This window comes from Syngnathus leptorhynchus, chromosome 1 (genome assembly GCF_054491065.1).
Source record: "Syngnathus leptorhynchus isolate UIUO chromosome 1, UIUO_Slep, whole genome shotgun sequence".
NCBI classification, from domain to species: Eukaryota; Metazoa; Chordata; class Actinopteri; order Syngnathiformes; family Syngnathidae; genus Syngnathus; species Syngnathus leptorhynchus.
This window is the reverse complement of record NC_141195.1, coordinates 25,148,278-25,170,598: the sequence shown is the minus strand read 5'-3', so window position 1 is coordinate 25,170,598 and position 22,321 is coordinate 25,148,278. Positions and strand designations below refer to the sequence as shown.

The window sequence follows — 22,321 nt, the reverse complement described above, 5'->3', positions numbered from 1 at the left end:
CGTGATCTCAATGTGAGTCTTATGCGACCGACCAATTGATCCAATTATGACATGCCCAGAAAAAGAAGTCGAGTAGAAAGTCATAGCAACGTTAACAACGTGCATGCATTCAACCATCTTCATGCTTTTACTGCTGCACTGGCAAAAAAAAAAAATTCATGAAATGTTAAAACTCTGTTGGTGCAAAGCTCGTCTCTCCACATGATTCATAATTCATCCTTGCTATTTCCCCTCTCTGACTCTCACTGCTTCTCCTTCTCTCTGCCTCTTATCGGATTATGGGATGCCGGCTGCTGACAAGTCTGCACGCTTGCGGCAAATGTCCCTCAAGGGTCACAACATCAGAAGATTCAACCACAGGTGAGCTGACCCGGGGTCATTTGCAAAGGTCAACAGAAACATTTCACTTTTTCAGACTCATAAAGAGGACACCAAAATTAGCTCCGGGATGGAAAGACTTCAAAAAGCTCCGCCCACATTTCCCTTAGCCAACATGCGGCATCTGCAGCGCCTCAATACATAGGAGATGCAAATCTTTGCGTCCGCACGACGTAGATGAGTAATTCAGAGCCCATGAAACATTTATGAGCGTAGCGTACTCGTGCACACACGCACGAATTAATGCACGCGTGCAAGACATGCCTTGTGTGATATCAGCGTGGAAGATTGAAAGGCAAGAGGGGAGGGGCAAGCGCTTGTGGGCGGAGCAACACTTTGGCCTTGTGCAAATTCTCCCGTCGTCTTCAGCACCTTTGCTCTTCCACGCGTCATTGGCTCGATTAAGTCAAGCTCACAATGATGGAGGCAGTTACGACACACACCACAACTCCTGGTAATATTGCAAAATAGACGGCTTCCTGGATATTGCCACTGTCACCAGTACACCACCGGTGCTTATGATTCATTTATTGTTGAGCAGAGTCCCAAATCACCGTGCGTGGCGACACAGAACAAAATCATATTTGATTGAGTTGATCAAAGAGGCGCTGTGAGCCGGCATTTATGCTAAGGAAGATCGGCACGACCAGACTTTTTTTCTTTTTGGGCATTATTATGCTTAGCTACAACTGCAAGGGATGATTCCTCTTGACCTTAATATATTTTATTTTCTATCTAATATATTTCATTTTTATATTCTGCATTCACTCCCAGCCTACATCTGGAGGGTGTATGGGAGAATGAAAAGTGAATATAAATAAAATTCAGGGATACAAACATACAGACGAGTAGCATTTTCTTTATGCTCTTGCGCAATGATATATATATTTTTTTAATGATAATTTTTTGGCTTCGAGCAGAGGCAACTGTAAGGTTGCGGTTGTGCGCTCATCGTTATTCAAATGACAAAGGGGAATAAATTGAACGTGTGCAAAAATAGCACGAGCGGCTGCAAATGAGGATGTCGCACTCCAGCGGTAAAGAGTCAAGAAGCAAAATGACAAAATCATTTGAGGATTGGAGGCACAAGCCAATGGGCGTACTCCTTTTCCACAGCTGCCAGCCAGCTAAAAATAGCGCCTTAAATAAAATATAACATTTGCCATTTGTGTTCCTGTTGAGTTGAGGTGGCCATTATGTTCCACTGACTTCCTGCATGAGTAACGTTCCCTCTTTTGTCTGCTAACATTTGTCCTCGCGCCATTGCCCTAAAATAGCGCCGCTTTATCTCGACGTGTGATCGTCTCGTCCCCTTTCAGCCGCCATGGTCTTATTTCACTCCTCATTTTCTCAGGTCTGCAGGTTTCTCAGGGGACAGGTGCACTGTGCACCATTGTCATGGCAACTGTAGCGGGAAGACAAGATGGAGGACTGGTATCCTTTTTTGGTGTGTGAAAGAAAACACCAGATGTTGTTATCGTCGTGTATTTGGGTTGAACTTTATAGCGCAGCTCGGAAGTTGTTGTAGTTTAGCATCCATGTTAGTAAAAATAAGAACTTCCCGTAGACTGTATTGGTGGGGAGAGTTTGCACGTGACATCATTAAACGAGTGCTCAGGTGCCACGCCGATGCTATTCAATAGTGTGCCTGCCTATGGTGCTTGTCATCATGTTAGCATTAAGCTAGCATAGGCTATGCTATGTCGCCGTTGCGCTCCTCAGACGTGCTTGTCTTAATGGCCAACCTTAAGAGTTGGGTCATTTGTATCTGAAGGCACCGCTGTAATTCAATTCATTTGGCTGGTTTCATTTCTCAACATTTGGAGCACGCGACGCCCTTTTTGTGCATTCTGTCTCATCAGTTAGCCACTCAACGAGAAAGGCGGTAATGACACTGCAATGTCAAAGTGAACAAAGATGATTTACAACCTGGAATACTGACAGAGTCCGATCCATCTCCCCTTAAGTATACTACAAACCTTGATTTCTACGCATCCCTGGCCGGTAATGATGCTGACATTTAACAAAATATAGTTTTGTTATTGGAGCAGCGGCACACAAGGTCAACTCATTAGAGGGCGTAATTAATGTGGGGTGCTTACACCCAAGCTGCCGGTAATTGGGAGCCGGCCGGGTCGTGACGTTTGACAACGATGGGGACTGAACGTAAATGATGGCGTCCGTCGGCTACGTTACCACTGGGAAAACCATTTTGGAGTTACCATTTCATAAAAAAAAAAATAAAAAAAACTGTTTTCTATTTATGACTTCAGGGAGCTAGTCCTTGGACAAAAAGTTAGCAATGTTATGCTAAATCAAGTTTTAAATACAGATCTTTGTAAAGATTAAGATGTTCACGTTTGTGTAATTGATGAGGAACAGAGGGAATCGGAGCGTCGGACTACGAGCACACATTAAATCCTTCAGCAGCACATAATGGCGGTGATAAAATAAGGTAAACATCACTGACAGGCTCCGGGGGACCAGTTCAAGAGCATCTGCATCCATAACTTCAGTAGAAGCCCCGCCCCCAATGCACTCCTTCCATTCATCGGTTGTGTCATGAGCCATCCCACATTTCATCGATTCATCCAAGGCAAATAAATCGCCTCCTCACTCATCACTCCTACTTTCAAGCCACGTACTCGCAAATTTACCACTCAGGCTTCTTCTAATCTTTTTCTCCTGAGCCACTTGCCATCAGATTAAAAAAAAAAACTCATTTCAAATGTGCTTAGCTAAATTCCTGAATCCAGTGAAGGCACTTACCTCTTTGGACCAGCATTGTGACTTCACTCCCTCGCGGGCATTTGCTCAGCAGGTCCACCACCTGGTTGTGGCTCATGTTCTGGACGTTTCTTTTGTTGACCTCCATCAAAATGTCCCCCTCCTTGAGCCCCCGACAGCGCGGGTAGTCCACGATCTGCTTGACCCGCTGCCCGCCTCCAGTCAGGCTGTCGGCGATGGTGAACCCGAATCCTTTGTCCCCTTTTTCCATGTGGATGGTGATGAGCTCGGGCTGGGTGGCGATGGACGAGGCCAGCGTGACCACGTCGCTGCTGTAGCCGTGCAGGCTGTTGGACAAAGCCTCGGCGGACGGGCTGTGCGCCCGCGCCTCTCTCTGGCCGTCGAGCGCTCCGCTGGGGTTGGAAGGCGAATCAAAGGGTTCCTGACCGTTGACGATAATAGGCTCCTTGTCCGAGATGGCCACCGAAGTCACCAGACTGGTGTTGGGGTCGTCGGGGTCGAAGGGCAGCGGGTAGCCGCGGCATAAGGCCAAGTCCACCATGGAGCCGATGGGGATGGATTGGAAGATCTTCACCACCTGAGCGTGGGTGTAACCCAGCACGATGGTGTCGTTCACACTGACGATGACATCACCTGCGTCGCGTGGGATATGATATCAATTTCCGATGGAACGTGAAAAATGCAAATTGACGGGCCACTTTTTTTAAATACAAAGAAGAAGACACAATCGTGAGCCCACGTGTCTTAAACGGCTGTGAAATTTTGCAGACCGCAAATCACCTTCACGTCAATAATATTAGTTTGCCTAAATAACACATCTGCACAAAGTTATGTGATGCAGAAGAACAAATATGAAGTATCAACTTTGAAGTAGGAAAGAATTATATCAAAGAATTGCATCGATGAATTCATATTTGCTGAGATGATGACATTTCTCCAGCAGAAACGCATCAGGATCTTTGTTCCAGATGCTTTCTGAGAAGCTTCAAGTCTTGAGCTCAAATTGAGCTTAGGAAAGAAAACAGTGCCTCCTACTGATGCCAAAACGCGTACTGCACCTGTTTCCATCTTTCCATCCACGGCCGCAGGTCCGTCCAGCACCAGACTTTTGATTTGGAGGAACTCATCCGGCTCGTCGCCTCCGACCACAGTGAAGCCGAATCCGCGTCGGCTCTTCTTCAGCTTTGTGTTGATGAATGTTCCTTTCAGCTCTGCGGGATTCCTGGTGAAGAAGGGCTTCCCCCCTGCAACCCGTTCAGATCCGCATCAAAGCTGTGGTTCAAAATTGGAATGAAAATGCAGATAAGAGGAAACAGTTACGTTTGGCTCCTGTAGGGAGCGGAGGTAGACTTGGTGGGACTTGAGGGTCCCTGTAGGTCTCCAGGTGGTTTGGTACGTAGTTTACAAGTGGCGCTGCAGCTGAAGAGTGCTCCTCTATCCACTCTGTAGGAAAAAAAAGTTGAGGTCAGGCCTCACGTGTGCAGCACCAACTTGTATTTTTATGACACGCATGACAAAGACACAGAAAAAGGTTTGTGCACCTGCGTTGATTGGAGAGACAATGCAACATTGAGCTGAATCATCACTTTTGAGTGGCATGGAAATATAATCATATTTACGGTATTGTATGCATAATAATGCAGCCATTTTTTTTTACTCTAAATCCAACACGCAAATAAATATTTCAACATGAATTTTGTTGCATTGATTCCAAGTCTCCCCTTGTTTTTTTTCTAATAATAACCCCCCCTCCAATAATAATAATTTTAATTTTAGTAATTTTGTTAGGGTGAGTAAAAGTTGGATTTTTTTCAGAATCTTCAGCTCTGAATTACAATGCATGCTAAAACCATTATTGCACAAGCTTTCTAATTCAAACTTCCCAACAAATAAATGACATGATATGAACATCTGATTATATTCTGCTGATGGAGCAACTCAAGAATATGTGCAAGAATTTAAAGGAAGAACCACATTGAAATGAAATGTGACCTTTGATCGCTAAAACGAAAAGATATGATGAACAAATAAACCCTTCCAATACATTTGCCTCAATTACCAAGTGAATGCTTTTAATTCTAGCAGCCAGTGAGCAGCGCAGACATCCAAAAAAAAAAAAAAAAAAGAAATGGGCAGGAAACCAACCTCGAATGTACCGCTCACCTTCTGGAGGCTGCGGCTGCTGCTCCTGCAGGATTTTGCGATGCCGCGCCTCCACCACCGGGTTCTCGTACTGGGTCTTCCTGTTTATATGACTGACACCGAGGGGGGGGGGGGCCTCATTAGATTTGACAGCTCTCAATTTTAAACGCGTAGTCCACTATATTTATAAGAGACAGCTTGATTTCCTCTGGCTGTGCCAACAAGGTGATTTACTTACTCGACATAGTAAATTCCGTACACCGGGTCATCTATCCTCTCCCATCCCGGCGGCAGCTCTGAAAGAAAGGCGATACAGAGCCGGAGCGTAAAACATTGAACCACAATCAGGACAGGACAGATTGATTATTGGAGTCAACAATTCAGCCGCAAATAATCTTGAGCTACAACCTATTTGTGCCACAAGACATCATAAATGAAATCAGGGACTTGCTTTTGTAGTCATGTCAACGATCAAGCTACCGATTGGCCTGATCGTAAACACTGTGAATGGTCAATATTTTTTTCTCCAGGTAAAAAAATGGACAATACTGGCATGCGCAGTGTTCAGCAAGCCATATTTATAAGAAATAAAAATTGCAAGGGCCCCAAAACAGATCCTTGTGGAACACCATACGACACAAAAAGTGATGCCAACCTAGTGCTGGAATTGGCCTAGCAATTTCTAGAGATTATTATTTGTATTTGAGATCAATTCTTCATTGCTGCAGTTGAGCAAGGCCGGTATGTGCTTGTGGATACAAACATTAGTGTACACTTGTCACCTTTGGTCCCAAATTTTTTTTTATTCTTTTATAATATTACAGATTCCTTTTTACTGCTACTACTCGACTCTCCATGCACCATCAAAGTCTGGTTTGTGTTTGTCAGTGAGCCCGCTTCTGATATTGATACAGAACAGAGACATCCTACCTAGATCACTCTCCAGGTCCTCTGTATGTATCCCCTCTTCTCCAAGGTGAAAGCAGGATGAAACAAAGTCAAAGAAAAAGGAAGGAATAAAGTAAAGAAGAAGAGGAGAGTGGTGATAGGGAGAAAAATAGGGAAGGAGAAACCCCTTAGAAAGTCACACTACTTATACGCATCATCTAATCCAACGTGCTACTTTATTCCTTGCCACTTGATGGTGCAATTTCCCAATGTGTGTTTCTTTGTAAACATGATTCGCCAGGCTGCTTGCCGACGTTCTATTTTTCTTCCCCGTTAGCTGTCCATGATTTGACACGGCTGAAGTTCTGAGGCAGCTTACCATCATCGTCGCATTCTTCCAGAGGCCTGGAGGCTTTGTCTCGACATCGAGGATCCAACCATGATGTGGTCTTTGTGTTGTGGCTGAAAAAAAAAAAGAGATTTTCATCCAAAACACAATAGGTTTTGAAATTTGAAACATGTTTGCGGATTTATCAAGGAATGCAGGCCTCCGCTGCGAAGATGAAAAACACAAGCAAGAGCCCAAAAAAAAAAAAGAAATCTGTGCTTCTTACTCTATGAAGTAAAGTTCCCCGTTCTCAGTATACGCCATCTCCCAGTTTTCGGGCAGCGGCCCCAACGCGTCTTCCGGGGAGACCTGCGGCTCGGCCAGGGTCTGCTGCCCGCTGTCTGCTGTGGAGATGGCCGCATTGTTCAGACCGCAGGATGGAGCGTTGTCACGCGCGGGGTACGGCCGGAGGATGCCGCCGCCACCGCCGCCGCCGCCGCGACTCTCATCCTGGTCGCTAGGGTTACCTGCGCACGACAAAGGAGAAGGGAAGAGACTACGCACTAAGGATCCTGGGTAACAAAACAGGCAGGACAAGGAAAAAACACACAGAACAAAAGACACTTTATAACTCAGTGGGAAGAAGAGAGGCATTATTACGCAACAGCCCCTTTCCCTCCATTGATAGTGTGAGAAAAGACCCCAGGAATATGCAAATGCAACTCCCACCCTCTCCATAAGCTAGCTTTCACAGCCCCCACCATCTCATTTACTTCCGTGCTTCTTTCAGGCCTGATCAAAATGCTAATTCGACATTCTGGCAAGCGGACACAAGGAGGGCACACATGCTCAAGAGAGGTGGGAAAAGCGCAAAGACTCAAAAAACTCTGATTGGGGGAATTTATCTTTCTGTATGTAAAGAGTCTTGTTAACAATCTTGATTTAAAAAATGAATAAATAATCCAAGCCATTGTCTTTCTCACAAAGGCCGCGGGTGACCTGTCTGCCGTTTGAGCTCCAAATATTTATTTGCTAAAAAACGCCAATGGTCGGAATACTTCTTGGGTCGTCACTTTTCCACGTCACAGCCAGTGAAGGAGTTTGAAATGTTATTATTGCCTTTTTTTCTTCCTCCGTTTTTTAAGGACCTCTTAAGCATTTTAATCGATACGTTAAACTCTATTACCATAAACAATATCAGCGTTATTCTACACACATTATACTCATATAAAAGCAAATGAACCATAAATGATAAAATACAGATTATCTCCTTCAATTAGAGTTGTTCAAAGTCACCATGAGAGCATGGGCTTGAATAATAATAGCTTGAATGATAAATAAAATGTAAAAAAAAAAAAATCATTCCCCTCCCCCTCCTTGCAGGCAGATGGCAGTGTTTGGAAGCTTATGTGCAAAGAACTCATCCTGACAAAGACATGATGTAACCACTAGACACCCAAAAATCCAAAGCGCACATTATCTTCCTCTCCGACGTCAGACAAACACGTCTCGTACGCGTACGCTCCGCTCGCGCCACTCGTGACAGCTGGTGAGACAAATGGACATGGAGATGCTTGCTAGCGACCGCTCTCACCTGTGAAAGCGTTGTTCATTTCCGAGGCCCGGTTGTCATCGTCGTCGTCAGCAGCGGCAGCAGCAGCAGCAGCAGCAGCAGCAGCAGGCACTACTCGGACGCTTTGCATGTCATTGTAGGACTTGGTGCGCTTGGGGGTGGAGTGCCGGGAGCCTGCATCTCCGAGAATCACTGTCCCAATGACGGGCTGCCTCGGCGGCTTGGGGGTCCCATAATAGTTACCTAGGCAACAAGGAGGACATTAGCATGCTTGAGAGGGAGAAGAGAAAGGCTCAAGAACAGACAGTAGTAGGTGCAGAGAGAAGACATTTACCAGTCATCTAATGGCGAAAAGACAGAATAATACCAGCAATTGGAGGTCAGTTGCTGCTCTTAGCGTTAGCCTAGCTTGCTTGATGTGATAGACATTTCCTAGATTGATGTCATTTGGATGGAATTCAATCAACATGGTTTTTTTTTTTTCTCATGACTGTAACTCTGGAAAATGATGAGATTTATAAAAACGACACTTTTTTTTTTTAAATTGTCATTACTGTAACTATGGACAATGATGAGAGATTTATAAAAACACTCATCATAGACGTAAAGCTTGGCTAATTGAATCCAATGAAAGCACACCAATGATAATAGTGGGCCTTTTTTTTTTTTAAATAATAGTGCTCGTCTCAGTCTATTCTTATTACGTGACATTTTGAACAGGTCAACTGAAATCAAAACGATCATCAGGTATTAGAAGTGCTCCATTTGTCCGCAGGTTTGAAGGGCGCCTGCCTTCCATAGAATTGAGGTCAGGGCTCCTTCAGAAGAATCCAGACTTTTTGTTTTGTTTCATTATCCTCTTAGAAGACTGACTGACAACCTCCCGTTCTGAAGCGAGGCAGAATATGTCAAGTCGGGGTACTCCAAATAAGGGGCATTTTAGCACCGACTTAGGAATGAAGGCGGGCCGTCTCCCTCAGTTTGCCGGTCAGAGACTCCCGTGGACACGTTTGTGACATTGTATGAACGGGAGACGTGGTGTGTCAAGCGCCAACACAGTGCTGGGGCGCTGCCAAGCAGATTAGTGTTGTAACATTCTCTCCCGGACCACAATCACAAAAGCCAAAGACACACGCTTACCTACTTGCGAACACACATGTCCACATTCCTACACGTTTGCGTACGATTTCCAGCATGGGGAAAACATGGTCCTAATCGGCGTGTCCAATCTGACAGCCCACCAAAATTCATTTGGATTAGCGTTACGCTCGTTCTTACTGCGACCGATGGGAACACCTGCCGAGCGGCACACAACGTCAGTCGTGGTCGCCCTCACCCTCATAGGTTCCGATTTCGAGCAGTGTGCCGCTCTCTTCGAGTTCTAGGAAGTCATCCACCGACAGGAAGTTGTAATCCACCCCTGGCACCTCTCCGTCTCGGGGGGCCCGCGTGGTACCTGAAGATGAGGAAAGACCATTACCTTTGCTGGCTGCCAATAAATTATTGCAATTGACGTGGAGGATAAAGGTAAGGAGGGGGTGGAGCCAAAAGGGATTTTGCGGCATGCCAGCAATAAAATTCTATGGCTACTAAATGCTTGCCAGCGCATCAGAGACACCGAGACAGGAAATGAATGAGTGCTGGGGGGGGAAATGATTGGCTCACGCCATCACAGGAAATGGCAGCCTGCTCAATCGGACGATAAAATTAAGATCACCTCTGGCGGCGAGCGCGTGCTAATCTTGTTTTACAGTAAGGCCGTTTGGAATCGCCGAGCCGGGAATTGACCATTGCACCATGGCCGGGTTTCAAATGCCGGGTGTGAGCGTACTGGTCATAATATGATTTGGATATTCATCGTCATATGATTTTGACATAAAACGTTTTTGGCAGGACTAAAAAAAAAAACAAGACAATACAGTGGTGCTTTGAAATTGTTCCTTGACTGTGCTTGTAACTCAAAACACTCATTTCAAATCTGTCCTCAGTGAAATGAATAGAAATGCCATTGATTCGGTCCAGTCGAATAAAAAAAAAAACAAGAAAAAAAATGTTTCATACTTTGTAAATACATACAGTAATGGATTTCAAGAATTTTATCATTTTTGACTTCTGTGGATTTTGTGCTTCATTGGCCACTTGGAGAAGTATGATACAGACATTTGCATGGAGCCAGTCAACATTTAGTAAGCTGCAATATTCTTCATAGAGGATGAAGAATATATGCTAGCAATATTATTTGTCTACATGTTCTGCTCCAGCATTTGTGTTCATTCAAATATCTGGTGCCAAAACCATTCTTGATACTGTGACACTAATATTATCTATTAGCATTAAGCTATTTTTAATGCACAACATTTCGACATCAACTGGAAGTGGATATAAACTGCTTGAAGCCTCTTTGAGGAAGAATGATTTCCTATCTGCCCGACCACTGCTTGTTATCAAATGAGTTGAGTTCAAGGCCACAATACAGCGATTGTCATTTTTTTGCTCTCAAGTCAAAGCAATTAGACGACAAAACAGGTAACCGAATCAACCATGTTATTCAGATTTTTTAAAAAAAGCTTATGTTTGACATAAGACCCAAGTTTTAACCTCACTAATGTGTACAAACACCTCATAAGATGCTTATATACACAGAGCAGGCTTATCCCCTTTACTACCTGAAAAGCCAACGCTAAATTGGAGCCATTTAGTTGACAAGACAAAGAAATCCCTCACGTCAAACTCCCAAAACACAACAACACATCTATCCGCTTTGCATTCATCTATCTCAGTGGCGTGAGATAGATGAAAGTGAAGTTTGACTGGGTGGTCCCATAGTGGGAGATGCTTCACAAGCCCGGCCGGCGAGCTCTAATGAAGCCGTCTGTTATTTCAGGCTATTCCCCACAGCCTGAGCGAATGGGATGAATAATTCGGGTGTGCTTATGTTGTAGAATATTGACAAGTACAAAGCTCCAGGCTTTCGCACCGTCTTACATCAGAACATAATTAGCAAGCAACTTTGTATTGTCTAACTTGTACTTCTTAGTTTTGTATTAAGGAGCCATATTCAGGACCACCGTTGGTGCTATTGATGTCTACTCTGAATGCATTAAGGGGGGGAAATGGGGATTGGCAATAACTAAAGAAGTTCATTAAAAAGCTATACTTTTAAAACATATCGGAAGAATGTTTTTTTTCTTAATAAAGCTGCAAATAGTCTATTCTATACAGTGCATATAAAAAGTCCACACACCCCTTTGGCTATTGCCCAATTTCAAAACATTTTTCAGCAATAATGCAACAATGTCAGAATAAAAACTTGATATAATGATGTTGCATAAGTGTGCACACCCTCTTATAAATGTGGAGTGTTACTGAGCCTGACAAGACATGATGGCAGAGAACTGGAGCAATGCCTCCGTAACAGTAATATCAAATAAAAAATGTAGCCAAACATGCCAGAGAACACATGCAAGCTTTATGAAGCTAGCTAGCAGAGTCTTTCCACCGCTTCAAACAAGAAGAGCATTCTCAAGGATCGCACCGCTGTCCACCGATGGACCTTGCTATAAAAAATGCAACACATCTTCCAGCTTGGAATAACAACAAAACGCTCAACTCTGATAAGTGGGGCAAAATTGGCGCCTCCCTTGGGTGAGTAAATGCCATGTTTTGAACACACACATATATATATATATATATAATATATAATTATATAATTAAAATAATTAATAATTAAAAAAATATATATATCATTGTGCAAGAGCGTAAAGAAAATGCTACTCGTCTGTATGTTTGTATCCCTGAATTTTATTTATATTCACTTTTCATTTTCCCATACACCCTCCAGATGTAGGCTGGGAGTGAATGCAGAATATATATATATATATATATATATATATATATATATATATATATATATATAGTGCAAATAATACTTGGTTGACTAAAGTTGAAATATATATTTTTTTTAACTGCACAACACCAACTGATCAGTCCCAATCTGACCAGTGGATAAATTTCACAAGAATGGGAATATATTGACATCGCACACAGCGGCAAAGTGATTTGACGTGAGTGATGACAAGACGTGTGGCTTACACTTGTCAGATGCTTTTCCATTTTCCACACCACTTGACAGGTTGCGGGCGAGCTGGAGCAAATGCTAGCAGGCCAAATACACCCTCAAATGGTCTCCAAAGAATCGCGGGACACAAACAACCATTTACCTTCAGATTTCCCATATATGGATGGATGGATGGATGGATGGATGGATGGATGGATGGATGGATGGATGGATGGATGGATGGATGGATGGGTCAAAAGGTGGAACAACCCAGAAGAAGGACGACTATGGTGGAATCACGTGACACGCACAACCACCACAAAATCAAAACACGAGTACTTTATGGGCATCCCGAAACAAACAATCCGCACGCCGCAGCGACAAGAAAACAAACAGCACCTCCTGCTCGTTGCTTTTCGAGCATTTTGTCTCGTCTGTACATCGTGTTACTTCATGAGCAGCGTGTGCTGGATGGACTCAGGTACGCGGGGAGGAGAAAATGCGAAAGCTGCTAAAAGGATCAGGGAGCCCATTGCCCTCCCTCCCTCCCTCCGCTTACGTCATCAACATTGTCACCTTCAGGTGCTGCGCAAGGGATCGCTTTGCTGATACATGACCAGGCAAATTGACAAATAGAAACCTGATAACAGGTAAAAAAACAACAACAACAAGGATTTGTACTTTGACATACATACATACACTGTCAATTTAGGCTTGTTAGTTATTCAGCCTCTACGGAATATGACACCACGTCAATACACAAAAGCATATTTAGCATTTTTCGGTTCACAAACTTAATAAAGCCACGGGAATGCGTTGAGATGGCGTCAACACTGACTGCTACATTATTCATAAGGAAATGAATTCTCCAAAAATCATGATCTGTCATGAAACCCCATTGTATATTACATTAATACGCAAAGTCATTTTTTTCTCTTTTTATTTTCGAGCGGTTCAATCAATTTGAGTGCCGTGTGCATCAAAACGTAAAATCACCAGAAAATATTGTGCAAATCATTCAGGTACTTTTGGTATCATCTAGTTAACAAATAACTGCAGATTTCAAAGAATTTACGACACACATCCCGACAGGAGGTTTCGGCAATTACTCCAACGACCAATATAAAAGCACCGGCTTTGAGATGTTTAGGAGGTCTGAATAAAAAAAAATAAAAAAAAGAAACACATGGAAGAAATCTTGCGCATCCCAAGCGACGCCCGGTTCAAGGAGAGGAGCGTGCAAATACATTTATAGTTTATTCAGTGCCCAGACTATAAATACATGTCACTGGCAGTTCATAAAAAGTTGTGTCCCCTGAAGTGGCCTGTTAAGGCGTAGGCATCATAAACTGCAGGGCCGGGCCAAGTCTTTGATAACACGCCATGAGTATCCCAAATCATCTTTCCTCATTGAAAGGAATCGAAATGTCATGAATCCGTCCGAGCTTCTGCCCCAAAACACACTAGAACTCGCTCATATTGTATTTGATTTCCGAAAGTGTTTTTTGCTTCGGTGCAATGGATATTGTGCTGCTTCTCATACACTTACAATTCTGCCATCTCCAAAATCGTCACTCATATCTCAAGATAGCCCAAGAGGGGGAACATTTTTAGTCATCTACGGTCAGGGCTTGCAAAGACATCTGCCTGCCTGAAGCTACGCGTATATTTACAATCAGACCGTACTTTAAGATGAGTCAAATGTATACGGCAAAACCATGGATTGCATCAGCGTTTTTCTATCCTCTGATTGGTCGGCCAGAGCAAGCAAAACATATCTCTAACGATCTGCACGCAATCTATTTTTAAGCAGAGCAGCATCTCTGGTGAGCATGATGTAATGATGTGACTTATTATTTCTGTCATGTTTTGAATCATTGATTCTGCTTCAGGTGATGTTCATAGCACAGTTGCACATCCTTATATTAGCTTCTTATACACTTTGGACGGTTTCTACGACAAGACTGACGGTATGATTTTTGCCCCATTTGACTATCATTCACTTAAGAAAACTTATCAATGTGAATTCTTCAAAGAGTGGCACATTTCGAGGTAGCTGTATCTGGCATCAGACTAAAAGACCATTTGGCATTTGAATCATTTACAACCCTCAGCTCAATTTGAGACTTTGGGCAGCGAGCAATATTCATTGGTCTTGATGACTCTCGATAAACAAACGCTGCTGACATAAATGAACATTTTCAATAGCGAGTATTTTCTCCCAAAGTTAAAACATGGAGCTGAGAATACTGCTGCCTAGAAGCCGACTAAATATTTCATTTTTACCCGCCAGTGACATCATCATGAGGCTCTGAGAGCAGAAGGAAGCTGGCTAAAGGGTCCAAATGTGACCTACTAATGGGCTATATTAGAACTCCAAACACCACTTAGTCCAATGGATGTCAGCTACAATGGGTCAAAATGTCCTTTGCTTTTTTTTTTTTAAGGCTACTGTCATACTGCAGCTCAATTACGACTTTTTTTTTGCCCTTATGTGACCTGTATGTGTTTTTTTTTTTTCATACTATATACTGTATTTCCCCACACACCCATGTGATCTCCACTCCTCAGATGCATGTCAGACATTAGCTGACTATTTCTTCCAAAACAACACAGCGACAAGCACACAACTTGCCATAATACCAATTGAGGTGGAAAAATGACCCCTGGAATAGGAACAATGATGTACTCTGCTGTCATCTGATACCTTCAATGGCCTTCCCCTTGTTTATGGTGTGAGGAGCTTCCACTCATTGTCTAACAAAGGCATGCACACGTGCAGGCAAACATCTGCTGTCTTGAACCCGGCCGGCCGGCCAGGCGGGAGGAACAATACACAAGAAGGTCCCATCTGACCCCGAGAGTGAGATAAACCTGATGGAGGAAATATAAACCACCACGATGAGTTTGACAAGTAGAATATGAAAATGTGTTGTGTTCATTGAACAACATCGTCTCACTTTGCGTGTTCAACTAAGTGTGGCATTTGTTTCTAGGAAAAACACATGCGGTGTGTTGGTGAAGTGTGTATTTTGAAAACAGCAGCTCAGAGGTGACACGAGGTGAGATGACGTACAGTGGAGGAGGGGTTAAAAAAAAAAGCAAACAACCACACAGGGAGTTTGCAGGGAACTCTCTTGGGCCTCCACAAGCTTGTTACTGGAGAAAGTGTCCCCTCCCTCTTCCAATATATTGGTCAGATGATGAAAGCATGGCATACTGAAGGTGAGTATTATTTTACAGTATCCTCTGTGTGACTGTTCAACAGACCTTCAATAAGTTTTCTTCCATGCACTTAATGAACATTCGAAAAAATCTTCAATATCACTCAAAAGACACTTGAGGCTGGTTTGTTTTGAATGAGGTGTGTCAGAAAAGTTCCAGGACAGGTGTCATAAATTTCTCCCAGTTGGAGTAATATTCCTCTCGAAATCTAATACGCTTTCCCAACGTTCTCTGGCACGCCTAGAAGGATCCTCAACTGCTTCATTGTCATGGCCCTCTCACATCTTCAGAACAAGCCCCCCTGATGACCCTCTGCAATGACACTGAGTTCTTGGAGTTCCCATATTTTGATATGGTCCTCAATTGTAGGCTCCCTCTAAAGTCTTACTTTTGTTTGGGGAGAAAATGAAGTGAAACACAAATGAAACAGTTGCTTTGCTTTTAAGGATTGTTGGAATAAAGGGATGATGGAGTTGCCTATTATGGTTGAACAGGAGGACGGGCAGGCGGGAGAGGGAGGGAGGGAGGGAGGGAGGGAAAGGCCAGACACACAATACCGCTGCCGCCTAAACACAACAGGCCATCCATCCATCCATCCATCCATCCATCCTTCCATTCTCTCAGCTCGCGCCACAACACTTCTTCTCACAGCTGAGTCCCGGCCGGCTGCTATTCTCCTGCTGCCCCCCCCCCCCCCCCCTCTTTCAAAACGGGGGTGAGGAACCCGAATAGCAGCACCAACAGTCGTTCAATGGAAATCTCGTCAAATTCGACCAAAATACTTTCCTTTCACCTCAATGGATGAAAGTTCAATTTCATTGGCGTGGAAACCAAGAATGACATTTTTAAAAAAAGGGGGGGGGGGGGGGGGGGGGCGAAGACTATTTCCTCCGAGCAACGTGTGAGTGTCAACAGATGAGTTTTAGACCCGAAACAAACATGTCATCCATCCGCCATGTCGCTCAAATCACGTCTCCCTTTGAAAACACCTGCACCCCCCCCCCCCCCAAAAAACCCTGCACGTCTCTTTCTCTCTCTTCCGATCATCCTCATCGCGGAAGCCAGGAGCCGAGTAAACGCCACCGAATTACCTCAACGCCGCCTCTGCATGCTCAGCGATCAATCCATGTTGAATTGTGCTCTCCGCGTTCCTTCCATCAGTCACGCGCCTGCTTGCTTGCTTGACTGTGAGCAAGTGCTCCAGATCGGATCCCGTTTCATTCAAAGCAACCAGGCAGGCAGCTGGCGTTTTTCTTCACAGCTCCCCACAAGCGGAGCAAATTCCAGGTCCGGCCCAGCTTTTCGAGGCTTAGCCAATGCGAGCGAGCTCCCGTCGGTGGCCAATGGCTGCGGCCCGGCCCGGCCCGGCCCACAGATGAGATGCTCCGCTTCTCCATCTCACTCTTCTTCTTGCCTGCTCCACTATGTTCGTCATAAATATAGACTCTTGACGTGACCTAACACATGGGCCCGTCCTGATAAACAGCCTACTTTCGTGGCGGCCGAAAGAAGAGTGTGGAGGGAAGGCAACAGGATCAAGGATTAGCGGAGGGGAATGTCACATAGTGCAGATTGAAATTAGCCGATTATCAGCACGGCCGGCCGGCCAGCGGACTAACCGTCGTCTTGTCTCCCGGCCGGACTTGTCAGTTTTGGATTCTGCTTTGGATTTTGAGTACCCAGTCTGGAGCACAAGCTTGATTACCAGGAGAAATTTCCAAAAGACTTTTCTGATTTGCATGGTCCCATCTCAGGTGACCTAAGAAGACCTCAAGTCAAATGAATCCAGTAAGTATCAAAGATACCGGATGTTGTTTTTGTTTGATGTCCAAATGACAATAGCACATCTTCATCATCCTTAACCAAGTCAACAAGTCACTAACCAATGTTAGAGTCGATTATTCTATTGATTATTCAGGTGATCGGGGATATACCTTTCCTAACATTAAAGTCTATTGAAAAAAAACGTTCATGATTACTGTTTATTTTGGTTTTATTGGTGTTATTTTGTTATTGAAAAACAACTAAACACCAAACTTCCTTCCTTCCTTCCTTCCTTCTTGCCTAAAATATTCTAAACATAGCTCAAGTCTGCCGAACGTTGCTTGTTGGCTGGTTCAAGATCAGCAAAATCTCTCCAAAATGTGACACGGCAGAAAAACGCTTAGCTGCGTCCAACGTACCATAACAATATAAAAATGTCCCCCACTTTGCTCTGCAATGAAGACAACCTTGTTTCAATAAACAAAGGTGATCATCACTTCATTAGTGTAATAACAACAAAGCAAAATAATGAAAATATAGATGGGGCAAACAAGCCCCTCCTACGACACTAAGATTGAATAAAATGGAAGATCAAAGTACGTGAAAGAGAATCTTGATGTCATTCAAAAGCACCATCATACTGTCCAGGCACAAAGTAGTCAAAGTAAATGCCAAAGCAACTCGTGCTGTTCTTTCCTGAAAAGGTTACAACAACAAGGTTATCGTTCTCAAATCTTTTCCAAACACACCTTTAATTCTGTCAAGTGTTCTTTTGCTTCCCTCGCACAGCACACAGCGCAAGAGTCAAAAGGGCGATTGGATCAATTGAGGTCAAACATAGCGGCACATCTCACGCCAAACGGACCTCACAAGATGAGATTTTTTTTTTTACATAACACACTTGACACACAACCAATGTGAAGAACAACAAAACAATGACTGTGATCCAAATGATGTGCCCTCATCATTGCAAAAAGATTGATTGCATAACAGCTTTTATTCCACTTTACCTTGCATTAGGTCACAAGTGCACTGCCGTGAGAGCTTGTGAGATTGCTAGTTACCTCCTTTCAAATATTTCACCCCCCCCGAAAAAAAGTCAACCTCTCTGATGAGTTCTGTTCTCTCATTGGATTGTGCAGGTGTACCTAATGAGGTGTCCATGTTACAGAACACACGGAGGTAAAGTTTGTAGGAATGCGTCAACGGATTACAAATCCACCTCGCTGCCTTGAACATATTGCATTTCCACATTTCAGCCGCAGCTCTCATTTGTTTGCCCATGAGTCAAAGGCTCATTTGCCATTCAAAACGCTCCGACACGTTCGATGGAAACACACGCTGGACACCTTCACAAGCATCCTTTGATTTCAGCCGACGATGACGAAAGGCAGGCAAGGAGGAAAGCCGGGGCCGCTTCCGGGGCCACTCATCCGTTGTAAGAATGAATGGCCGTCATTAGCATGAGGCTCCCCGGCAGCACCCTGCAATGCAGCGACACACACACACACAATGGCGAGCGGAGCGGAGCGAGTGCCACGCTTCCCCCTACCGTCCGTCCGTCCGTTTCCCTTTTGTTTGGCCAGCATCTGGACCTGACCTCCATGCATTTCAATCTGCTGACACCGCCCCCCTCCCCTCCCAACACATACGCTCCATTCCCTCTCAGCTAGCTCCTGTTCCCTTTCCAGTCCTCTCCAAAACCTGCCTCGACGCAAATCCCCCCCCCCCCAAGCATGTCTTGCTTCCTGAAAAGACACTCTGTGTACTTGCGGGCCTTCATACAAAGCCTGCAGGGTGAATCTGAAAATGTATCAGGGCTAGTGGCCATCTGTCCCCTTGGGTTGGACACGCTTGCCCCCCCCCCCCCCCCCTCCCCTTAGCCTATATACACAGCATGGGCCACAAACACACGCATACATGACAGACTGGTCAGAAAGGAGGAGCTGCCACTTGCCTGTGCGCCGAGAGGATGCAACTCAAGATGTAATCCCTTTCTTTGTGGGGACGGCGGCGGCAAAGAGAAAAAAATACGCTCCGGCATTCATTTCCCTGAGACCGGCGGCGGCCGAGTGGAAAACAAGAAAGCCTGGCTTTGAAGGACACACGGCAAGTAAGAGGCTGGAGGGCGAGGAAGAGAGAGAGGATGGAGGAAAACGGACGGACGGACGGACTGACGGACGGAGCGGCTCGAGTGTCACAGCAGCCGCCACCGAGCCACAAGGACGCCAGCGCCAGCCACTCAAGAGGAGGACTTCAAGTCAAAAGGAGGACTGACGGAGAGAGAACATGAGCGAGAGTTGAAGCGGGGGAGAGAGAGAGAGAGAGAGAGAGAGAGGGAGGGAGGGAGAGATCAGATGGGGGAGGGAGGATTGCTCGGCTGCGTATAGGCTCAAACGGCGGGATAACGCCGAGATAACGCCGAGATAACCCTCATCCCCGAGCAGCAGCTGTAGACGTGCGCGAGAAATCAATCCCACGAGGGAGCAACTTCTCGAGCGCTAGTGACATTTGCGCCACATGATAACAATGGCCATCTGCCATCCGACAAGATCGCCGGGCGACGGTGGCCTCGACTGCCCGTCGGAAACACACCTTTACGCCGATGCCGGAAAGGAAAGGAAAGGAAAGGAAAGGAAAGGAAAGGAGGGAAGAAGACGCCACCCCGGTGGAGGGAACGGCACCTGTTCGGGGGAGCACATGTGCTCAGAAAAGGAGGGGGGGAGCAGACGCCCTCGCTTTGACTGCCTTTGTCATTCGGCCTCGTAACATTTGCACGAAAGTTGGAGAGACAATCAACAGGAGGTGGCAGAAAGAAGGAGGGACACCAGAAAGAATGGAAGGGAGGGAGGCAGGGAGGGGTCAAAAAGAAAGGGGGGCTCAGTTTACCACACCAGTCCTGGAACTTTTCTGCCACAGCCCCATACAATGTTTGTTGTGAAGAAAAGAACTCAATCTTCCATTAACTCCTCCATCTTTGTTCAAGTGGGCTAATAGCAGCGTTTTTGAGTTCAAGCAAAATGTCAGCGTCGTCTAGCTTTTGTGTAGAGGCCTTTTCATCTTTGTAAGAGCCCAGCATGTTTGCCACATAATCACGCAGGAATCTATTTTCAATAAATCAGAACATCATAATCCTCAGCAGGGCAAAAGAGGCCGATTTACCCATCACATGGCAGAGAGAGAGAGAGAGAGAGAGAGAGAGAGAGAGAGAGAGAGAATCACAAAACTTCAACTGTCGCCAAAATTTACTCGGAAATGAAAATGCTACACACACACACACAAGGTTGAAAATAAAAGGAAGCTGTGTTGTGACCATACTTGAGTGATGAAGCAAGCATTTTCCCGATTGATCCGCTGTGCTTCTTCTCCATGCTAACATTTGCAGCCACAAATGGCAGCATGTTGAGCGTGATGGTTTGGTTCAACAACAGACCCAGAAAAGATATGACTGGCCATCAGTGAGTTTGAATGAATGCTCATGTTTTCTTTTCATTCGAAATGTTTGATCATTTCATATCATCCGTGAAAGGGAAGAAAAAAGAAAAAAAAAACGGCACAAATGGATTCCGAGTGAAAGAAAAAACACATGAGCAGGAATAATAGATGAAGAAACAAGATAGGAGCCAACGAAAGTGGGTCGACCGGCTGAAAATGAGCAAATGATGCTCAACGATGTCCGTCGTGTTACTCACAAGGCACGGCGTGGCGATACAGATTGGCCCGGATGGTCTTCTGCAGCTCGTGGTCAGGGGAAGACTTTTGGAAGCGCAGACTCAGGTAGTGCTTCAGGTCTTTGTTCAGCTTGTTACCTTCAAAGAGCAGACACAGGCCCAGTTAGCACAGGCAAAATGTTCATCGGCACTATTTCCAGCCAGACCAAACTGTAATTATTGTCATTTCAACCACGCTAAATCATCCCTGTTATTTTAGGACACTCAGTAAAAACAAAAAAACAAAAAAAAAACAGTTCAAATGAGTTCAAATGTACTGATAAGCTAAATGCTAAACACATAGCATTTCCCCCCCTTCTGCTTCCAAAGGGAAATCACACACTGCAGATAGAATTAAAAAAAAGTAGTACCAATAAATTATTTAATTTTCAAATGTATCAATATAAATGTAGGCCAAATGACACAAGTTGCGTTTGTTTTTTTTTTTTTTTAAATAAAGTTCAGCAAGGAGCAATGATTGTGCATCGAATGGTTGTGCGCACATCTTTTTAAATGGCCTCTTTTATCAAAAGTTCCACACGCTGCTGGAAAAGTCTCTCGCCGCTCCTGCCGGATACAAAGCGTACAGTGCACGCAGACCAGTGGGTTGTACTACAAATCACTTTCTCATTGGCTAGAATTAGCGGGCCCTCTCTGCATCTGCCCAATGACAGGTGGCGACCGAGTCTCAACACCACAATGGAGCCAGATGGTCAGGGCTCGCTCTCACGCCAGGCTCTCATTTAGGACCATTTAATGATCTCCAAATTTATCATCCAAGTCTGGGGGAGCTGGCAAGGCCTTCTCGGGGGAGGTGCCGTGTCCTCATGTTGGAGGGGAGCAGACAGACAGACAGACAGACAGACAGACAGACAGACAGACAGACAGACAGACAGACAGACAGACAGACAGACAGACAGACAGACAGACAGACAGACAGACAGACAGACAGACAGATAGATAGATAGATAGATAGATAGATAGATAGATAGATAGATAGATAGATAGATAGATAGATAGATAGATAGATAGATAGATAGATAGATAGATAGATAGATAGATAGGAAACGGACAAATACAGTATGATGACAAATGAACAATGGCAAGATTTCAGCCTTCAAAAAAATTAGGGGCCATTACAAGGATAAATCAAATTGAAACCAAGGGGTGAGCTAACATGGTAGGGGGGCGGAGCTTAATCCAGCGGGGGAACGAGACAGCCGTTGCTGGTTGACTTTGCTGTGTTTTTCCAGTCTCACCACACACAAGCACGCACGCACACAACTGTGCAAGCAAAGCACAGTCAGGTAATTGTTACCTAGCAACCGGCCGGTGCTGACGAGCATCATTACGGTCCCTGCTAGGCAAGCGGCAATCAGATTGGAAAGAAACACACACACACACACACACTTAATATATGCAAACCTTTTTTCACAGACAGTCAGTCCACACTGCTTTGCCTGATTATAAAAGGACTCAAAATAGAAAATGGGGATGCTTGCATCGTG

General features: G+C 44.7%; 1 protein-coding gene across 7 annotated transcripts in view; it reads right to left on the bottom strand.

The window, feature by feature from the left end:
- Positions 1-22,321, bottom strand: part of LOC147063015 (membrane-associated guanylate kinase, WW and PDZ domain-containing protein 1-like) — a 41,035-nt gene that overhangs the window by 11,032 nt on the left and 7,682 nt on the right. For 3 of the 7 annotated variants that reach the window (XM_085929540.1, XM_085929557.1, XM_085929586.1), the window contains exons 2-12: positions 20,796-20,912; positions 9,394-9,513; positions 8,079-8,300; positions 6,771-7,011; positions 6,536-6,618; positions 6,199-6,237; positions 5,507-5,564; positions 5,272-5,381; positions 4,447-4,569; positions 4,185-4,370; positions 3,148-3,759 (exon numbers count right to left, since the gene is read on the bottom strand). In XM_085929540.1, the coding sequence (XP_085785666.1) occupies positions 3,148-3,759; positions 4,185-4,370; positions 4,447-4,569; positions 5,272-5,381; positions 5,507-5,564; positions 6,199-6,237; positions 6,536-6,618; positions 6,771-7,011; positions 8,079-8,300; positions 9,394-9,513; positions 20,796-20,912 (1,911 nt within the window). Of the gene's footprint in view, positions 1-3,147; positions 3,760-4,184; positions 4,371-4,446; positions 4,570-5,271; positions 5,382-5,506; positions 5,565-6,198; positions 6,238-6,535; positions 6,619-6,770; positions 7,012-8,078; positions 8,301-9,393; positions 9,514-16,430; positions 18,721-20,795; positions 20,913-22,321 lie in introns of those variants that run through there. The other 4 variants (XM_085929549.1, XM_085929576.1, XM_085929594.1 and 1 more) reach the window with 4 other exon arrangements.